At 63.0% G+C, this 20,872-nt stretch overlaps 2 protein-coding genes across 3 annotated transcripts; one reads left to right on the forward strand and one right to left on the reverse strand.

Annotated features, from left to right (window-relative positions):
- Positions 1–7,180: 7,180 nt before the first annotated feature.
- FAM110A (family with sequence similarity 110 member A) lies at positions 7,181–8,301 on the forward strand. Its single transcript, XM_036395739.1, has one exon. The coding sequence runs from the start codon at positions 7,198–7,200 to the stop codon at positions 8,197–8,199; it is 1,002 nt and encodes a 333-aa protein (XP_036251632.1). The 5' UTR covers positions 7,181–7,197; the 3' UTR covers positions 8,200–8,301.
- Positions 8,302–10,866: 2,565 nt separating this feature from the next.
- Positions 10,867–20,098, reverse strand: ANGPT4 (angiopoietin 4). Of its 2 annotated transcripts, XM_036396043.2 has the most exons (10): positions 19,700–20,098; positions 15,421–15,576; positions 14,776–14,897; positions 14,246–14,478; positions 13,642–13,757; positions 13,103–13,204; positions 12,858–13,024; positions 11,930–12,060; positions 11,650–11,843; positions 10,867–11,551 (listed from the first exon to the last, which is right to left on the reverse strand). In XM_036396043.2, the coding sequence occupies exons 1-9, from the start codon at positions 20,009–20,011 to the stop codon at positions 11,683–11,685; spliced, it is 1,500 nt and encodes a 499-aa protein (XP_036251936.1). In that variant the 5' UTR covers positions 20,012–20,098; the 3' UTR covers positions 10,867–11,551; positions 11,650–11,682. The 2 variants fall into 2 exon arrangements, with proteins under 2 accessions (XP_036251936.1, XP_036251935.1); XM_036396042.2 differs by having other exon boundaries at positions 10,867–11,843.
- Positions 20,099–20,872: the final 774 nt, after the last annotated feature.

A 20,872-nucleotide genomic window follows, 5' to 3' on the forward strand; every position in this document is an offset into this window, starting at 1 on the left:
ACCCTTCCAGATCCTGGCCCTGTCCTCCCATGACTGCTGCTGGTGTTGGCAGAACAGCTTCCCTCTACGTGCCATGGGGGTGTGGGGTGCACAGCCCAGCCCAGCCCCCTTTGCCCTCTGCAGGCCCTGTGGACCCCTCTGCCCCCTTGAAGTGATGACACTGTGTCCTCCTGCCCTGGGTGTGGATCCTGATGAGCTTCACCTGGTCTCATCCCCGAGGGCTGGGGCTTGGCAGCACCAGGTGCCGTACCCACGAGGGCATTGAACCTGTGCCAGCTCACGTAGCAGCTCCGGGCCGCCTGCAAGGGCTCGGCACAGCCGGGTGCAGGGGGAAGGGGGCTCTCACCTGGGGGCTGAGGGGCCTGGGCAGCTGCTCTGCTGGGAATGGACGCCTCGTACCTCCCACTGCATCTGCAGGGCAGGACGACACAGGGCCCGTCCCCTTCCAGTCAGGACCCGCTCGATTCCGACACGCTCCGGTGGCCGCGGGCGACAGGCCCAGCAGCCCAACCTGCAGCCCAGCCTCTGCTCGTACCGATCAGCTGAGTCAGCCGGGCTCCGCACACATCCCTTGCCCGCTCCCATCCCGCTCCTGGGAGGAACTCTCACGTCCCGTGTCCCTACGCTCCGTGCCTCCCCCCGGTCCCGCGGAGCCGTCTCCAGCCCTGCCCCGGGGCGCTGAGGCCGCCAGAGGAAACTCACGGGGCTGAGCCAGGCGGGAGCCACGACCCAGCCATGGCCCCGGCCCCGTGGGAGGCAGCGGGGCTGCGGCAGGAGCCAGGAAGGAAACGGGCTCCGGTCGGACCGGTCCCTCGGCAATGTCCCAAGGGAAACTCACTGCGCTCTGGGGAACCGGCAGCACCACGCGGGCGGCAGCCAGTCCCGGCTGCCCGAGCAGTGACGTGAGGCGGGCGCGTCACCACCTCCGGATGCGGACCGGTGACAGCCTGGCCCTGCTCTGCTCTTCGTCTTGGTCCCGGCTGGCAAAGTCCCCAGCTCAGGGGGGTTATTATTCTTGGCGGTGTCCTGGACTTTGTCCTTGTCCCCGCCTGAACTGCGTCCCACCTATCACAGACTCTTCTTGCAGGTGCAAGTGTCGCCCGATGACGGTTCCTGTCCCCATCAGGATCTCTGCGGGGTCACGGGGTTGGCATGGGGCGCTGGGGAACCTCCGAATGTGGCAGTTGTCCCACCTCGGGACACTGCGGGGACCAAGCCGCGAGCCAGCGGATGAGCCATTTGCACCGGTCGGGAGGTGACACGGGTGAGGACACGGACCCCTGGTCACCCCCAGCAGCCATCCCCCCTCTCCCAGCCCAGACCCACCGCCCCAGGATGCCTCATGGCGGCTCTTCCCCCAGCACCCACCGGGTGTCGCTGGGAGAGCGGGCTGCAGCCCTGCCAAACCCCGGGCTGCCTTCTCCCGTCTGCTTCCCCGCCTGCTTCCCTGCCCTACCTCTCTGCAGTGCCCGTACCTGTTCCTGTCCCTCCGGGGGACCGCAGTTTGCTCCTCCAGCCTGCCCTGCGCCTGTGGGAGCACCCACGGCAGCCAGGACCGTTGGGTGTAGTGGGGACAAGTCCCCGGGGCTGCCGGGGCACTGGGTGACAGTGGAGGGGGGATGGTCACAGTTTGAGGTGCTGCTGCGATTTAATCCCAGCAGGCAGCTCAGACCCTCTCAGCTGCTCACTCACACACACACCCCCGGTGGGATGGGTTACAAAATGGGGAAAGATAAAATGATAAAATGGACTAAACTGACGGATCAGCTTAATAGAAAAAGCAAGGATGTCCTACAGTCTGGGGTATCCTGGGGTGGTGGGGGGGAAGGGGGAGTGTCAGAGCTGTCCCATCCACGTCCCCTCCCAATTTCTATGTCCCCCCAGCGCTCTTACTCACTGGTGGGGCAGCGGGAGGAGCAGAGAAGTCCTCGGGGCTCTGTGTGCACAGCTCAGCAAGATCAGACACTCCTGGGTCATCAGCACTGCTTTCAGCACAACTCCAAAACAGTCCCGCCCTGGCTCCTATGGGCAAAATGACCTCTATCCCAGTCAAACCAGTACAGGACTCCAGGGAACCTGGAAGGTGGGGAACAGGTGCAAGGTACTGGGGAAACCAGGCGCAGGGAGCTTGGGGTGGGCGCGGGGCAGCTGAGGTCATGGTGTGTCCATGGGTATGGGGACAGGGAGGGGATGGCAATTGTCCTGTGTTTAATTTGTCGGCACAAAGAGGCGGCTCAGCCGGCAGTGAGACCCTTCCCAAGGGCCAATGGCTACAGGGCAGAGGCAGTGGGACCCCCGTGTTGCCCCTTCATGCTCCTCACCCAAATGCACCTGACGCGTGCTGCCCGCCCTGCCTGTGCCTTCTCCGCCCCCTGCCCGCCCCGCAGCTGAACTCCCGGCCCCGGGCCCCTCGCCCCTCCGCAGCCCCAGCAGATGCGAGCCAAGGCCCCGGAGCAGATGGCAACATTTGGTAGCCGAGTGGTCCCTGCCGGCGGGACTTTGCTGGGCTGTGATGACCATCCCTCCAGGAAGCCCCCTCCTCACCCAGCCAGGGCTGGGGAGCCCATCCCAACTGCAATGCCAGGGGGTGCAGAGGGGATCCCAGGCTGGGCACACTGCTCATGCCATGGGGGTGGCAGGGTGGCATGGAAAGATCGGCAGCCCAGGAAAGCAGGGGTCTGTCCTTGAGCTCAGCCCTAGTGAGACCCATCCCCTAATATCTTCTTCCATGTGTGAGGAGTGGGGATGGTCTGCCTGGGCAGAGCGTGGCCACTGCTCCATTGCTGGGGGACAAGGGGACCCCCTCACTGCAGGGTCTGCTGGCCACCCTATTTGAGAGGGTATGACCCCCAGACTTGGGGACCTGCTGGCGGCTCTCAGCCTAGACCCTGGCAGCCCCAGCCCTATTTGCATTCCATTTCCATGTGAAAGGAGCAGGTCAAGTTGAAAGTGGAAAGGCTGGTGGGGGGCAGCAGGGAAGGGGCCGCTGCCGGAGGTGAGACCCCAACAAAAGGGCCGGATCCCCAGGGCCCAGCGCTTGCCTGGCCATGGGCTGCAGCCACGGCCCCACGGCAGCCGCCATCTGTGGGTCTGTGCCGCCGCCACCACCGGCCAGACAAAGGCCTCGTGCCCAGCATGTCCCCATCTGTCACCTCCCTGGCTCCCGGATCCCTGAGCGCAGACCGAGTGTGAGCATCCGGGTGCAGGCAGCATCATTCCCTCTGCCCACAGGGAATGGGGCGATGCTGGGTGCAGCCAGTGCCTCCCCATTCTGTCCCCATGTCCCTACTGGAGCACCTCTGTAGATCTCTTGCTGGGGAAACTGAGTCAGGAGCAGGTGGTGGCTTATCCTCGGTCTGGGCACAGCAATGGGCTGGAATAAAACACTGGGAGTTAACACTCAAGTTGAAGGGGCTGGAGACCTCTCAGCTCTGGGGGTGCCTCTGCATGGGGGTGTCCACACTGCCGAGCCCCAGCCCTGCGGCTTGGCAGGTGTTGCCAGGCACCCGTAGCTGCCTCCACCCATCACTTCCAGGGGGGATTTGGCTGCTGAGTGTGTTTTCTGCTCGTTTGCAGCTTAATTTAGCATCCAGGAGGTCCTGGCAGTGGCACAAGGGTGTCTGTAGAAGGTGAGAGCAAAGGCACTGCCAGCGCCTCGTTGTCCCTGTGCTCACAAACACAGTCCACGTGTTCCTGGGGCAGCAGTGGGGAAGTTGCACCGGGTGCTAGGGGAGCATTCCTGCAGGAGGCTGCCCTCCCAGGGCATGTCCCGGGATGCTCCCGGGGAGGGCGAGGCTTGGGGCGCTGCCTGGATCCAACGCCCTGCTCCAACAGGGCCAGACGTGCCCGAGCAGCTCCTGCACCTCCTGCCTGCGCCTCGGCAGCTGTGGGGGGACGCAGCCTGCGGGCTCTGCCCTCGCCCACCAACTGGGATTTTCTAGCTGAGCCCGTTGTGTGAATCTGGGCTCAGGGCAGCCCTCTGGCTCCCAGACTGTGTGCTTTCCTTGGCCCTCCTCTCTCCACCAGCTCCTTGTCTTGCCCCAGGAGCTGTTTGAACAATGCAGGGCTGTAACTGAGCTCCACAACATGAGCCAAATGCTCATTCCCTCTGTGCAGAGCTGAACAGAGATGCCTGGACCATGGGGCAGGAGCCACCCTGCCTGGGCTGGGTTCAGGCCAGCAGGTCCAGGTGGCTGCAGGCTTGGTGACCGTGTTCCAGTCTGTCACCTCTCCTGCTATCCAGTTTATTTTCCTCTGTTTCGGAGTTTATTGCTGCTGGGTGAATGGGGAAACAAGATGAGATTTCCAAATGAGAGTAGGCCCTGCCAACTGCCCATACCAGTGATATGAGGGAATCTGGGAGCCCACAGCAAGGCTGGGAATTTCCCCTGTATCCCTGAAGCCCTAACCCAGCACCAGCACCCTCTGCCCACAGCGAGCAGTGACATCCAGAAGCATTTTGGATTTGTCACTGTGAGCACCCTGGGCCGTGTGTGCATCCAGGCTGCCCAGCTGGCACCGCGGGCTGAACCGGCACCTGGGACGTCACCGGGCACCGGCGCGCTGCGTGACGCAGCCTGGCACGGAGGAGGAATGCCCTGTGCTTTCCATCCCATGGGAGCGCTGATTTGCCTCGGAGGGCGTCCTCGCCCGGCGCTGACTCAGCGGCAGCAGAACCGCTCCAGCACCCTCCAGCCGCCATCAGCGGGGAGACGGGGAGGACAGGGAGCAGGGGAGGGTGGGGACAGCAGGACACCATCGGGACACCCTCGGAAAGACAGCACGGAGAAGAAGGGTGGCAGCTGATCCGGCCGACGAAGCTCCCACACCACAGGGCCAATCCAGGTGGGTGGCAGAGGTGGCGCTGGTCCCGTGCTGGTCCAGTGCCAGTGGAGTGGGGCTGGGTGAGCCGGTGAAGGGGTCACAACCGTGTGCCTCTGGAGCAGCTCCTCCAGGCTGGAGGTGACCTGGTGTGCCACATGAGCCTGGCTGGACTGCCCACCTCAGGAGGGAGAGGAGCTGGGGCCACACTGGGCAATGCCCAGAGCTCAGATCCCCACACTCCAACTGGGTTTGGGGTAGGGGATTATGTTGCCAAGTTTTTGGGGCTGTTTGGAGGGCGGCTCCGCTCTCTCCGCTTCGCTCAGTGCGGCCCAGCTTGGTGTGGCCGTGCCAGAGCAGTGGCTCAGCTCTGCAGGAATGTGGAACAGCAGGTTGTGCCCGGCCGGGCTGTCCGTGCTGGGGAGGGGTCCCCAAGCTGGCCACTGGTGGCTGTGCTGGGGCTCCTGCGTCCTTGTCCCTGGATTTCGCAGCCATCTCCTCTGTGGCTTGGCTGAGCCTCTGGTACAAAGCTGACCGTCTGGTACAAGCCTGACATGGGGACATTTTCCCACTTTGCCTTGCCTGGGGGACACTTTTGCACCCCTGTGCTGAACCGGGGAGCCCTCCCTGTGCTGGGCACAGGTACAAGGGCAGTGAAGCCCCTGGCCATTGGCACAGGGCTGGGCAGCACTGGACCCGAGGGGTTGGGCAGAGGGGTGCAGAAAGCTGCCCCGGGGAGGAGGCGGGAGGATCTGTGCCCGTGCTGGGACCGTTCCCAGCTGTCACCACGCCTGGCCGCCCCCCTGCAGACATTTTCCAGGTCAGGAGGCAGCATGTGCCCCCAGGCAGGGGATGAGGACGGGGAGAGGGGCAGCCAGCCTTCCCCATGGCCACTCGTCTGTCACAGCGTGTCAGGGGGATGCACTGTGTGCAATCTGGATCCTGCTGGGGTCCACATTCTGGGAATGTGGCACCCATGGGCTGGTAGGGGGTGCAGACATGGCTCAGCTCTGGCTCAGCCACGGCTCGGCGGGGCTGTGGGTACCAGGGCTGGCTCCTACCCCTGGGACAGGCTCTGGGCTGCTCCCAGGAAGTTTGTGCACGCAGGTGAGCAGGGTGACAGTGGCAGCTGCCGGCTCGGGGCTGCCACGGGAGCGAGTGAGGCCACAGCACACCGGCCCTGCCCTGCCCACCTCTGCACCCGGTGAGTGCTGGGGCTTGCTGTCACATCCTCGGGCTCATCAGTGCCCCAAATCGGGACCCTCAGGAGGAATCTCAGAGCAGCTTGGTAAAGGGGTTGGGGTGGGGAAGGGGGTCTGACCCACATATACTCCTGTGTGCCCTGCGGCTGCTGAGCCCCTCTGGGTATTTGGGCTACTCTGGGGGTGTCCACCTCTGGTCAGGGGGCTGCAGAAGGGTGTAGGGTTTGGGTGCCCTCCCCCCCCTTTTCGCTGTGGGCGGGCTGGTGCCTCTGCGCGACCGTTGTGGCGGCTGCGCTTGTTGGGGTTGGCAGGGACCCAAGGACACGGGTGCACAGGGCCTCACGCTGCCCCGAGAACGCCGGGGAAGCACGAGTGGAAACCCCCGTGTACTCCACTTACTTTCCAAGGAGCTCCAGGATGAGAGCAGGGAGCCTGGGAGCAGCCCCGGAGTTTGCGAGAGCTGAGGGAACAGCAGAGGGAGCGGAGCACGGAATCCACCAGCCCGGCAGGGTGGTGGGTGATGGAACCCTGGACATGGGGGATGCACGCCTGCGAGCAGGCAATGCACCCCTGGGCATGGGTGATGCAAGGATGTAGATGAGGCACCCCTGGGAGCAATCAGGGCTCCCCTGGGAGTGGGCGATGCTCGCCTGGGTGAAGGAAATGCCCCCCTGGATGTGGGCAGTGCACCCCTGAGCACGTACGAGGGGCACATACAATGCTCCTCTTGATGCGGGCGATGCACCCCCGGAACCTGCGGCTTGGGCAGAGCATCAGTGAGGGGTGCTCGGCTCTCTCCGCCCCCGCTCTCTCCCCAGGGCGCCCCTCGCCGGGACCGGGGCGCCCTCCCCGGCGGCGCCATTGGCCCCGGTGCGGTTTGAAGCAGGCGTGCGGCGCGGATTGGCCGGGGCATTGTCGGGGAGGCTCGGCGGCGGCGGAGGCGTGGTGACCGCCTTCAAATAGGCAGCCCGGAGCCGGGGGCGCAGCGAGTGCGGTACCGCACAGCCGGGGCTGCCTTTGTCTGCCGTGGGGCCGGGGCGCGGGCAGGGGCAGCATCGCCGCCGCTCTCACTCCGGCCCCGCTCTCACTCCGGCCCCTTTCCGCAGCCGACGGCACCTGAGCCCCTCGCTGCCCGTGGCGGCCGCTCAGCCGTGTCCCGGTGCCGGCACGGAGGATGCCCGTCGAGGCGCTGCAAGCCGGTGACACCATGAAGGGGGTGACGGTGACGGCGCCTTTCACCTCGGCCATGCCCGTCCGTATCCTCCGCAAAGGGCCCGCGTATTTCCGCCGGCACGCCGAGCCGGGGGCCGGGAAACCCAGCGCGGTGGAGAGGCTGGAGGCCGACAAGGCCAAGTACGTGAAGAGCCAGAAGGTCGTCAGCACCAAGCAGGAGCCGGTGAAGCCACTGCTGCTCAAGCAGCCTCTCTTCACCCCCGGGGTGCGCCGGGCTGTGCTCACCCCCAGCCGCAGGGCACCCCCGGGGCCACGCCGCGCCGATGCTGCCAGCCCGAAGACCTCCCTTGACCTGGAGATCCTCAACAACCTCATCAACCTCTGTGACAGCCCCTTCCCTAAGGCCGAGAGCCCGCTGGGCAGGGAGTGCAGGTGGCGGGCGGAAGCGCCAGCGGTGGAGGGGGCTCTCAAGCCACCGGAGAGCCCGGCCACCCCCAAGCCCCCCGGCAATGTGGCCGTGCGGAGGGTGGACGTCCGTCCCTGTGGAGCTCCGCGGAGCCCAGTGACACCGCTGCCTGCATCCCCCATCCCAGGTGGGCTGCCTGTGACCCCGTCCCGGAGCTCACCCGCCCGCCCGGAGAGCGCCCGCCGGCAGCCGCTGCTGCACCGCTCCAAGTCGGACCTGAGCGATCGGCTCTCGCGGGCCACCGCCGACCTGGAGCGCTTCTTCAACTACTGCGGCCTTGACCCCGAGGAGATGCAGGACATGGGGGCCGAGCGCTTCGCCCGCGCCAGCTCTGACATCGTGTCCCTCAAGTTCCACAGCGTGAGCACGGCCAGCTCGGAGGGCGGCCACTCGCCGCCCAGCGCCGCCACGCCAGAGGGGCGGCCGGCCGAGCGTGTGCCCTACGGCATCTCCATCATCGAGCGCAACGCCCGCGTCATCAAGTGGCTCTACGGGCTGCGCCAGGCCAGGGAGCCCCAGCAGGTCTCCGATGTGTAGCAGTGCCGTGGTGGGCACTGGGGATGGGTTGCCCATAAGTGGGCAGTGCTGGATGGGGACAAAGCGCTGGCTGTGCCCTGGGAGGAGCAGGGACGTCTTGGTGGTGACAGGACCCTTGAACTCAGCCTTGTTGTGCCACAGCATCGCTGGCCTGATGTGGCCAGGGATCCATGGTCAGACCCCTGTGCCCAGCACTGGAGACCCAGGTTCCCCAAGCTCATGGGAAGGCAGAGGAGAGGACACATGTCCCTGGGTGTGTGGCTGGTCCTCAACACCCACAGGGCCTCAAGTGTGGCTGCCCTGCCTGTACTGCTGGCAGCTCCTGCCTGTCCTGCTCCTCACCAGCATCCCAGGGTGGGGTGCAAGGGGCTGGGTCCCCCTGCACAGAGCAGGGACACTGCACCTGTGAAGGAGCTGCCCCTTGCAGCCTCCATGGAAGGGGTCCCACTGTCTGGGGTGGCCACATCCTGGTGGTCCCATCTTATTGTTGAAGAAAAGCCTGGTGCTTTGAGGGGTGAGGGGGAAATCTGACCCCCTGCTTCAGGCTGCCCGGGGCTGTGTGTCTGTGTGAGTGTCTGCAGGTGCCTGTGTTCCCCTTCCTGGCTGCCAGTGGGCAAGAAGCCCCCACCATGCTGGGCCTGGTATTTATGAAGACAACAGTTCCTCTTTTCTACTCTTTTCCTTATGTTTGATCTGTAAATAATAATAATTATTATAATGCAGCCAGTTTTATTAAATACCTGTGTTTTGGAGGCTGTGTGTTGTCTCTTGGGGTGATGGATTTTGGGATGGGAGCTGAGGGGATGGGTGCTGGGAGGGAGTCACGGGTTCCATGCTGCAGCGTGCCAGCGCGGGGCCCGGCGGCCACGGCAGGGCGGCGGTTGGGTCTGGCAGGTCCCGGCAGAGCCCCAGCTGCTGGGATTCCCCTCTGTGCCATGCACCCTCCCCTGCCTCCTTCCCTCCCTGCTGCAAAGCTTGGCCAGGTCCCGGCTCTCCAAGAACTGAAGATGGGGGCGGCAATAGCAGAGAGCTCCCAGGTGGGCTGGGATGAAAGCGGGAGCAGAGAGCGCTTTGAAGATGAAAAGCGCCCGTGCTTCTCCCAGGGCAGCCTCACACGGCACCACAGCTCTCCTGGCACCTGTGCCCTGCAGTCACCGTGCTCCTGATGTCCCGTGCAGCCAGGTGTCTGCTGGGGAAGGTGACATCAAAGCCACCAGTGAGCACCTGCACCCAGGGACTCTATCTGGAGCTGGACCTGCTGCTGCCTTCCTTCAGTGGCAGCCCCCCAGCAGCTGCAGGCCAGGGCAGCACCATGGGCCCCTTGACTGGGGCTTCCATCCAGTGCTTGGAGTCCCCAAAAAAGCTGTCATAAAGAAAAATTTACCACCCCAGCTTGATTTCTGCGCTATTGTGTGTCCACACAGATCCCCTGCTTAGGGTGTAAGGATCCACGTGACTCCTGCTGGGTTATTGTCAGGTCCAGCTGCTGGGAATGTGGAGGGCAGGATGTGGTGTCAGGACGTGGTGACAGGACACGAGGATGGCATCTGGCTGTGAGTCAGGCTGATGAAGTGCTCTGGGGAGGACACGCACACCCAGGGGATCCTTAATGATGGCACGTGGGGCACTGGGTGCCTCCTCAGGGAAAACACCCCGGAAACCAGAGGGTGACAGGGACCCTGGGCAATCGCCTGGGGACAGGCTTAGCCCTTGGGGAAATCTCTGAGGGAACCAGATCCTCGCTGGTGGCTGGGACCGGCTGTGCTGCTGGATTCCTCAGTGTGGTGTGTCCCAGGGCTTGGTCTAAATTTGTTGCTATTGCTAAGGAGAAGGGGGGGCCCACCAGTCCCCAGCCAGGCAAAGGCTGAGCAGCCACATGTCCCTCAGGTGCTGCCAGTCCTTGGTGTGGCTCTGGTGTCCCATGCCCTGCATGAATGGGACCTGACATGGCCATCCAAAGCCCTGTGTGCTCATGTGTGCATGCAGGATGTCTGTGTGTCCATGTGCCACACGTGTTTGTGAGCAGTATTTCGATGTGCACACACAGATGCACACACAGCAGCCTCGTTCCCGAACCAGGAGTCTCCATCTGACCCCCACCCATGGGACTGCCAGCATGAAACCCTGGCACAGACACGTTCAGACACACGTGTCCCCCGCCCCCAGAATGCCCCCCCCCCCCCCCCCCCCCATTGCATGTCCCCACTGGGGACAGCAGGACAGCCCCACTCTCCCTATCGCTTTCCCTGGCAGCTGCTTCCCGGTGGCTCCGGTTTCATGGGGAGCACAGCTGAGGCCATCAGTTATTTGCAGGGAGGAGGGACAGCCGGGGAAACGTCCATCACCCTCACCCTGTGTGCTGAGATTCCCCATGGGTGCCCCAGGAGCAGGCAGGAGGTGCAGGCAGACAGCCAGGACAGAAGGAAAACTGGCAGCACCGCCCCCCGTGTTTTCCATTTTTTAATTATTCCCCACTGATGAGCATCTTCTGGAAGCGCCAACAACGTCACGTGCTTTAATCAGCGTTAATTAGCGGGTGCCTCGGGACAGTGATGAGGGCAGGCAGCAGGAGCCCCCCCGCTGCTGCGTGCACAGCCGGTGTCGGTGCCAGCACCCACCACCTCCAACCCACAGCCCCCTCCCCACCCACGACCCCCCAACCCCTTCCTGCCAGTCCTGGGGCCCTGCCAGCCCCTGCCTCTGCAGTGTCTGCTCCCAGCAAGGGCCTTCCAGAACTGGGCCACTGGCCATCCCAGGTCCCCATGGAGGTCCCCAAGCACACCCCTGCTCTTCCTGTCCTTTCTGAGAGCTGGAGAAACCCAGCTCCATCCCGTGAGGAGCAGTGCCTGTCCTGCCATACATGGGGACTGTGGCTTGGGCCATGCTTGGAAGGGGGACAGTCTGTGGCCCTCTGCATTTCTGGATGAAAGGGGAAGGAGGGACCACCAGCCCCCAGGCTTATGAAGATTCCTGTCTCATCCAGCTCCTCTAATCCTGCAGGAAAATGGGGTGGTGGAGGATTTACAATATCCAAAACCAGTGAAAAGGCAAAGCCCCCATCATGTCTGGGGTCTCTCTGAATGCACATGGTCCCAGGGATTCTCAGAGCCCCTTCACTGGGAGTGGGGGGGGCGGGGGGGCGGTTTGGAGCCCTGTCCCCAAGACAAAACCCTGAGGCCCAGCAGAAATTTGTGGAGAGAAGCTGAGGTGAGATCAGGGGGTTTCCATATTCTGGAGCCCACTTTGGCAGGTCTGGCTTTGTCTCACTCCTGCAGCTCCTGCAGCTCCAGCTCCAGCTCCTTCACCCCTGCCCATGGCTCCTCCAGCATGGCCGTGGTGACACTGCAGACTTCTGAAAAATGGGATAAACAAGAGTAAAAAATAAACTCATGGCAAAGGTTCCCTGCAGCAGCTGGGACATCTTAGCCCCAACCATCCCTTGTCCCAGACTTGTCTGTCAGTGCTGGCACTGCCATGGGCACGTCAGAAGCTGGAGGGTCGGATCATCATGCGGGTGCCCTTCAGGGAGTAGCTGGGCCCCTGGAAGTGGTGCCAGCGGATGCCGTTGAGCTTGCGGATGTTGTTCCGGGCGGGGTAGTAGATGCCATTGAGGTTGGAGAGGCCACAGGCATCAAACCACCATCCTGTGGGAAGGGAGAAGGGCAGGGAGGTGGCATCGCAGGCTGGCACCCATGGGTGCCGCATGGGGGTGTCCCCCTGCTCCACTCACCTCCTGACAGCATCTGGGCACACTTGCACAGGCAGTTGTCGTTGTCTGCGTCACGGGTGCTGAACTGGGTGCCCTGCAGTGCCAGCCCACTCTGCTGCCCAGCCGTGCCACTGTAGTCCTGCAGTGACAGCCTGTGCCCACGGGACACAGCCACTGTCACTGCTGGCTGCTGGGGGGTCACAGAGCCCCCAGCACTGCTCAGGGGCTGCCATGAGCTGAACACAGCACAGGGATGTGGACAGAGATCCTGCAGTGCCAGCCTGGCCTCCTGTCCTTGGCCCCCAAGAGTGGGGTTGTGGTATGCTGGGGCAGAGAGGGCCCCCCAAGTCTCCTCCAGTCCTCTTGCTTGGGGTCAGCTCGGTGCATGCATGGGATGGATGCTGCAGGGCATGTCTGGGGTCTGCTTCCACCTCCAGCCCAGCAGTGAAGGCCCTCAGCTGCTTTCTACCCTCCTGCCCATGACCATGGCAAGCTGAGCATTAGGAGCACAGCGTCCCTTCGTGGACATGGACAGCCTCGGGATGCCCAAAATCCATGGGAATGCCTGGTGGCCACAGCTGTGTCACCTCCCTTGCCCAAACAAAGAGCCTCACTGCAAGTGCCCAAGTTGCTTCCACTGGGATGGCAAATCCCACTGCCTTGATGCAATTTTATATATTAAAAATCTACTTCTCAGAAGCCCAGGGAGAGATAAAAGTATCACAGCAATGTGCCTGGCACCTGGCACCATAACTACACCAGGACAACCCAGTGAAGCTCCAGGTGATCCTGCACCTCCCACACCCAGCCCTGCCCCCTGGGCACTGCTGCCCGCAGGGCTTGGGGACAGTCAGAGATGGGGAGTGCTGGGTGGCCGTTCCCACAGGGTTTGGGGACAGTCAGAGATGGGGAATGCTGGGTGGCCGTTCCCACAGTGCCTCTCCCCTACCTGTAGAACTGCCGCTCGCTCCCCAGCTGGAATTTCCCGTAGTGGGCATACACCTGGCCGCCCTCCCAGTCCTGCAGCTCCACCCGCAGGGCGTAGGGCACCCGGCTCGTCAGCAGGTGCACGGCCTCATTCCCCAGCCAGTACTCCCCCGACGCGTCCCCAAAGCCCTGTGGAGCAGCAGGGCGGGTGAGTTCAGGGTGCCTGGGGTGCCCCCAGGGTGTCCCCCTCCCCGGCCAGGCACACACCTGCTTGTACTCCCTCCAGCTCCTCTGGAAGCTGAGGCTGCCGTTGGCACGAAGCTGGATGATGGTCCAGCCCCCTCGATCTGTCTCCATGTCACAGAATGCCTGAAAGGGAGAGAGGGACAGCTGGGGGTGGCTTGGAGTGGGTGTCCAGGTGTATTCCTGCCAGGCTGGGCAGCTCAGCATGGGTGCTCTGTGGGTGCTAGAGCTGCCTGAGGGGCTGACAAGGGTGTGCTGTGCCCGGTGCCCGGCTGAGGGGTCTCTCCTCCCTCCATGGCCATGGACAGGGGCTGGGGTCTGGTGCTTATAGGTCAGGGTGCCTAAAATCAGTTTTATGCCCCCGTTTGGAAGGCTGTGCCAGCCCTGCTTTCATCCTGTGGGTGCTGCCTTCATCCCTGTGCAGCTCCCAAGGCTGGATGAGGATGGGGTGGGGAAACTGCCCTGGGATGTGCCAGGCAACAGGGGGATTGGTGAGGAGCTGGTGTGCTGGGTGGGCAACACTCTGGGGTGGGGCAGGGAAGCCCTCTCTGGGCTGTGCTCACCTTTTTGGGCTCGCTGAGGTTGGCAATGTGCAGGGTGTAGATGCCACTGGCATGGATGCCCGCTCGGCGCACCTCGGCACAGTCCTGGAATTGCTGCTCCTGCCCAGGTGACATGGCTGTGACAGAGGAGACAGTGAGAAGGCAGAAACTGTGATGGCCCTGCAGCCCTGATTTTGCTGCTCTTCCCTCTCCCTTTGGATGCCTTTGTGCTCACTAAGATTATTTGTTTATCTTCTGTGCCATCTCCTGAGGGCTGAGCAAGGCAGCTGTGCCAACAGGGCTGCTACCAGCCTCACCCTTGGGGATTTGCCATGGCTGGGAATGGCATCAGGCTATGGACCCCCCCCTTGGGGCTCCAAGCTGCTCCTTGGTTGCAATGAGTGGATAATTTTCTAGTGGAAGGTGTTCTGCCCATGGCAGGGTGTTGGAATGAGATGAGCTTTAAGATCCCTCCCAAACCCAAACCATTCCACGACTGAACGATTCTATGATTTTTGAGGGGAAGTCACTCAAGCTGAGCAGACCACAGGGGGCACCCTGGCACGCTGCTGGGAGGACACGGAGCTTTCCCAGTGCCCCCACTCTGCCCGCACACCCCGCTCACCTCTGCCCTGGGAGACGAGGCGCACCAGGCTCTGGACAGACTGGAGGAGCTGGAGCTGCTGGCGCTGGAGCAGGCTGGTGTTGGCACTGGCAGCCAGCAGCGTCTTTTCCATCTCCTCGATGGTGCCGCTCTGCCGGCTCAGCAGCCGCTGCAGCTTCTCCTTCTCTGAGTAGGCCCCCGCCAGCTCCGCCTGCTGCTTCGTTTCCATCTCCAGCACCCGCACCTCCAGGATGCTGGGAGTGGGATGCAGCGGTGATGGGGTGGCAGAGCGGTCCCAGCCTGTCTGCAGGGACCCATTGCTGTCCCCATCCCTTGCTGCACCCCCTGAATTGTACCCTCACTTCTGGGATGTGCCCAGCCAGGGGAACCCAAAGCCCAGTGGCCGTGCTGGGGCTGTGCAACCCCCCAGGGACCACAGCCAGCACGTGGAGGGGTTCAAGCCTCCTCAAGGTGCAGTATGAGGTGGGAGAGACCAGCCTCCCTATGGGGTCCAAGGGCTGTGGGAGTCCCTGAGCCACCCCAGCCCCTACTTGTTTCTGTTCTGCAGCTTGTGGATCTCATTGGTCTGCAGCAGCAGCTGCTTCTCCAGCTTGGTAGTGGACAGGGAATTCTCCCGGAGCTGCATCTCGATGCGCCACGTCTGATTCAGCACCTGCCTCGGGAGCAGAGGGGACTCTTGGCATCAAGGGCCACACCACACCCCTGGTGTCACTGGGCCAGCCGGTCTCTGGCACACAGCCCTGGGACCTCCAGCAGGGGTGCATTAAACCCTGGGTCACCTTGGGGCATCGCTTTTATCTGCAGACAAACCGTGCCACCCACCACATTTTGGGGTGGTGGGGATGTGGGCACACATGAGCCATACCTCTCAGGGTGGTGGGGACATGGGGACACATGAGCCATACCTCTCAGGGTGGCAGGGATGTGGGGACACACGAGCTGTACCTCTCAGGGTGGTGGGACATGGGCACACACGTGCTGTACCTCTCAGGGTGGTGGGGACATAGGGACACACGAGCCATACCTCTCAGGGTGGCAGGGACATGGGCACACATGAGCTGTACCTCTCAGGGTGGTGGGGATGTAGGGACACACGAGCCATACCTCTCAGGGTGGCAGGGACATGGGGACACACGAGCTGTACCTCTCAGGGTGGCGGGGACATGGGGACACACCTGTGCCTCCACGTCGGTGAGCTTGCGGCTCTGCTCGGCGCTGCGGTTCAGGAGGGAGCTGCCCATCTCCAGCATGGCCGCCGTCTGGTTCTGCACCGCCGCCTGCTGCAGCTCGGCCACCTCCGGCTTCACGCTGCTCTGGATGTAGCTCTCCAGCTGTGCAGGGAGGTGAGCGTGCAGGGGGTCATTTGGGCACCTCTTTGGGTTCTGTCTCAGCACCCCAGCTGGGCCTGGCACCCTGGGCACAGCCCCCAGGCACAGCCCTGTGTCCCCACAAGGCTTGACCCACCTCGGGGTCCTTGGAATCTTATCAGAGGACAGAGCGAGCTGAGCTGCTGCAGGGGAGGCTCCTCAGGCACTGGCTGCCAAGATTCCTGGGCTGTGGTACCAGCTGGGGCCTGGCATGGGCTTCTGTGTGCCCAGGTGTGCTGGCGAGCCGGGGCTGATGCCCAGCCAGGGTTGCCTGTGCCAAGCAGCCAGGCAGGGAGTGGCTGGCACTGCCATCAGCATCAGCTGCCAGCCCCAACCACCGGGGATACGGAGGGCGAGGGGACACCATCAGCCAGGGAAGGTGGGCGTCCGGCACCCGGTGCTGCTCCACCGCGTGGAAGTGCTCGGGGCTGGGAAGAAGCTGTGGCTGCGAACACAGCTCGGACACAGCTGAGATGACGCTTCCGCTTTCCCAGCCCGCGGGGGAGCCGCCTTTCCCAAAGGCTTTGCTATTTCTGGTGGCCCCGCCATGAGGTTCCCATTGAGCCCCTCCCCAGGGCGATGGCCTCGCTGGGGGCACGGTCCCTCGGCGGGGGCCGCAGGCAGCGGAAGGGGCCGCCCACGCTGGGAAAGCGGCCCCTGAGAGCAGGAGGGACGGGGGCTGCCCCGCTCCCTGCATCCCGCAGATGCTGCTTCCCTGCTCGCCCAGACCCTGCTCCCTGCCTGAGCTCCCCATGGTGCAGGCAGAGCCCCACATCCCCCTGCCATCTTGTGGGGTTGTGGAGCAGAATCAGCAGGGTTGGGATGCTGCTCTCTGGGCAGTGTGGAAAGCAGGCAGTGGTGCCGGGATGTTGTGCACCGTGGTGGGAATGCAGGGCTGCTGGGATGCTTGGCACGGTGGCAGGAAGGCAGCAGTGCTGGGATGTTTGGCACCATGGAATACCAGGCAAGCAGGCAGCAGTGGTGGGATGGATACTCAGCGTGGGAGTGGGGCCGGCAGTGGGCCAGGGCACAGGGCTCTGCACTTGTTTGGCGTGATGAAATCTCACTGCTCCCTCCTCCTCCTCTGCACAGGCAGTGGCAAAACCATCACCCCACGGTGAGCATCCGTGTGGGGCAGGAGGGTCTCGGGGCAGGAAGGTCCCAGGGCTGACCATCCCAGCCAGCACTGCCTGCACCCGTTTCCCTGGGGATTTTCCCTCGCAGGAACGTGCTCTCAGGGAGGAAGCAGGGAAAGGTCGGAAAGCCGCGTCTGGAAAACATTTCCCCGAGCTGAGGGATTGCTGGAGAGTTTCCCTTTAACCACGTCGTTAATCTTGTTGCTTCACAGGGCTTGCGGAGGCCTTTTCTCCCTCTCAATCTTGCTTTTTTTTTTTTTTTTTTTCCTAAATAAACATATCTGTGAGCTGAGGGCAGAACATACCCAGAGAAAAGGTCAAGCTGGCACGGGGAAGGCTGAGAGCCCTGGTGATGGAGCCCTGGATCCTGGCCCCAGCAGCTCCCTGGGAGCTGGAGTGGGGCACAGTGTCCCCAGGCATGTCTGGCGTAGAGAACACAAGTGGGGCAGGCTCTGAGCCAAGGACAGGGAATCTGGGAACCCCCCTCCTTCATCTCATGGGTGCTGATGTGAGCTGGGCTCTCCTGGCCTCAGAGACTCATTTCTGCACCATAAGGGCAGAGCTGCTGTGGAAAGGCTGTGGTGCTGTTTTGGTCACCCCAGGAGGAAACTCAGCCACTCACTGTGTCCATGCTGGGATCCCATTGCCCACAGCTGGATCATCCTGTGCTGCCTTCTTGCAGCCACATCCCTCCCCTATGCCCCAGTTCCTATCCTGTCCTGGCATTTCTAAACATTTCACAAGCACCAGCTCAGGAATCCTTGAATCACAGGTGGGTGGAAAACCCTTCACCTGCTCCCCACACCGCTGCACACATCCCAGGGTGAGCAGCATCAGCCCCTCAGGCACCTCAGAGCTGCCAAAATGCCCCTGACTCACTAGAGACCCCATCCCACCCCGAGTCCCCCCCTAGACCCAGCGGCACCATCAAGTGTTTGTGTTTGAACTAAAATTAATTCCTCCTGAGACAGAAGTGTCCTTGTGTGCTGGGTCCTGGCCATGTCCCCACCCAGGGGTGCTGAGTGCGGAGGGTGCCGTGGATGGGGGTCCTGGGGGAGGCCAGTGCTGGAGATGCCTGAGGGGATCTGGGGAACCTCTTGGGTACCAGGAGATCTCCAATTTCTCAGCACCCTGCAGGGCTCCCCATGCCAGGGCAGAGCAGACGGGGATGCAATGCTGTTTACGAGCTGTCCCTGAACCCAATGCCTCTTTTGAGCCCTCATTTGTTTGTTCAGGACTGGAGTCTGACCAAAACAAGCGTTCTTGGGCAGCTCTGCTGAAATTTGGGAAGCTAAGGAACAACAGCAAAAAACATAGCTGCAAGCTGCCTCTAAAAGGAGAGAGCCACGCTGCGGGATGGGATGGGATGGGATGGGATGGGATGGGATGGGATGGGATGGGATGGATGGATGGGATGGGATGGGATGGGATGGGATAGGATGGGATGGGATGGATAGAACAGGATGGGGAAGGAATGGGGTACTGGCTGCCCAGTGCTCCACTGCCTTGTGCTCCTTGGGGCTGTGGTGAGGGGCATTGCTGCCCACAGCTGCCCAGATGTGCAGTCCCACTTTGCCTGTGGCTGTCTGCACTGGACTGAGCCATGTGCACCTGTGGTGGGACCCTGATCCCCTGCCTTGCCTGGCCATAGAAAAACTGCCCTCATCCTGAGAGGGCACAAAGACACCAGAGCACAGGGACACCAAGGCAGAGAGCTGAGGGCACAGGGACCCCAGGGCTCGTGTGCACCCAGCAGACCCAGCAGGTTCCACAGTGACAGAGATTCAGTGCCACCAGCCAGGTTGTCACTGGCCCTGCTGACCCCTCTGCAACACTCTGGGCTGGCTTCCAGCAGAGCCACGGTTCAGCGTTTTCCCAGCTCTTGAGGAATTTGTTCTCTAGGATGGCTGAGGGGACAAGGGAGAATGTCCTGCACGTCCCTGCCGCCTGCACTGTCCCCCACAGCCAGGGTGGCTACCCAAGCAGCGTGGCTGGCACAGGCCATCCCCAGGACCCCCACTCAGTGTGTTGGCCCCATCCTGATCCCTGAGTGCTGCACGGGGACATCACCCAGGAAATGGGACTGCAGAGGCACACAGGTCCCATTGCAGCCTGGTGGCACAGCACAGGACAGCCATGTGGCTCTGCTGGGTCAGTGACAGCTGGGCACAAGCTGCTTCCCCTCTTATCAGTGCAGGTACCCAGTGTTCCTGGCATGGGCTGTGGGGTTCAGGGCCCCCAGGGACGTGTCCCTTGGGATGAGCTATTCCTGGGTCTGACGCAGGCAGCCACACTCAGCTGGTGGGGGCTCCAGGAAGGAAATGCTGCTTCCTGCCTCAGGCACTGGGGACAGGGCGAGCCAGTGGGGGCTGGGGGTGGCAACCCTGTGGGTACACAGCCCCTCTGGGGTGTCACCCCACTGCTCCCACCGTGGAGCCATGGGTCCCTCACAAAGTCTCACCAAGTGCTGGGAGCTTTTGCAAAGCCTGTAGGAGGGAAAATGATGAAGCTGCAGAGATTTTGGTGGCCCCTGCCCTTGGGACCCTCTCCCTGTCACTGGCCAAACCCCTTCCCAGTCTTCTTGCCCAGAACTTGGAATGCTGATCCCCAAGGGATGCTTGGCACAGCTAACCCAGCCAGGACAATGAGGAGTCCTATGGCAAGAATGGACAGGGAATACAGCCTCAATGGGGATTGCTCTGGGTGAGTGATCTGCAGCACCCAGGAGCTGCAGCACCCGCAGAACCCACAGCAAGCATGCCCTCCATGCAGGCAGTGCTTGATGCCAGCTGCACACCTGCAGAGAAAAGCTGACCTGGATGCTCAGGTGGGCACAGGCCCCAGTGCCCAAGCTGTGCCACAGGGATGCTGCACGAGTGGGTGCTGCACACAGATCCCTGCCCACAGTGCCCCTCTGCTTGTCCCCCCGCACCCCCCATCCTACACCGTACCTTCAGCAGCCACTGGGTGCTGTTCTCCAGGACCCTCTCCAGGTGCCGCAGGCGCTGGGCAGCCCCGGCGCTGCCGGCCGGCGAGTCCCGCTGGAGCAGCACGTTGGCGGGCCCGGGGGCAGGGCCGGGGGCGGCGGGGCAGGGCAGGGGGTCGGCCTCGGGCAGCACGAAGGTGTAGCTGCAGTGGCCGTGCTGCACGCGGTGGTAGCGCCGGCGGCCGCCGCCCTCCAGAGCCCGGCGCTGGGCTCCGGCAGCGCACAGAGCCGTCGTGGCACAGGTCAGGGCCACCAGGCCGAGGCTGAGCCACCGCATGGCCCTCGTGGGGGTCCCCCCGGGGCCGGGGTGACACGGCCGGGGATGCTCCGGCAGCCCGGTCCGTGCCGGGTGGGTCAGTGGGCGCTCGCCGCCGCCTCCGACCGCGGCGATTTCGGCATTTCCTCCCTCTGAGCCGGCGCTGGCCGCCCCGGCCTTTTATCGCCAGCCCTCGCAGGGGGAGAGGGGAGGAAAAAAAAAAAAAAAAAGAAAAACAAAGGAAAAAATCTGTTTAAAAACAATACTTCTATCTTTTTTCTTTCCTCTGGGTCCACTGCGGGGAGATCAAGTTTCACACGTGATCTATAAATGTCTCTCTCTCTCTCTCTCTCACACACACACACACACACACACGCACACACGCACTCACAGTCGCACACGCAGCCCCCGTCCCTCCCCCGAGCGGTCTCTGCACAACTCATCGCACGTCCCGGGGTGGATGGACAGCGCCACGGCAGCACCGAGCCCTCCCAGACCGGCCCTGCACCCCCCGAGTCCCCCCGATCACCACACCCAGGCACCCCCGTCCCAGGCAGCGCGGCTCCCTCCCGAGCCCCGGCTATTTATAATGCCAGCGGGAGCCAGGCCTGCATTTCGCTGCTCTGGCCATGGGATGAGCCCGTGGGGACCAGCAGGAGGGAGGGCTGTCCCAGGCAGGGCTTGGCAGGACACAGCCAGACTGTGCATGGAGCTCGGCGTGCCCAGATCCAGGCTGGGTCTGTCGGGGGCTGATGGCTCCGACCACAACCGGGGGTCACCACGTCTGGCAGCCCAGGGACTGGGATGGGATCTGGGCTGTGTCCCCCAGGAGGAGACAATCCCGGTGGTGGGGACAGGCTGCCAAGGGGATGTCCAAGCATC

The sequence above is a fragment of the Molothrus ater genome, chromosome 17, assembly GCF_012460135.2.
Source record: "Molothrus ater isolate BHLD 08-10-18 breed brown headed cowbird chromosome 17, BPBGC_Mater_1.1, whole genome shotgun sequence".
NCBI classification, from domain to species: Eukaryota; Metazoa; Chordata; class Aves; order Passeriformes; family Icteridae; genus Molothrus; species Molothrus ater.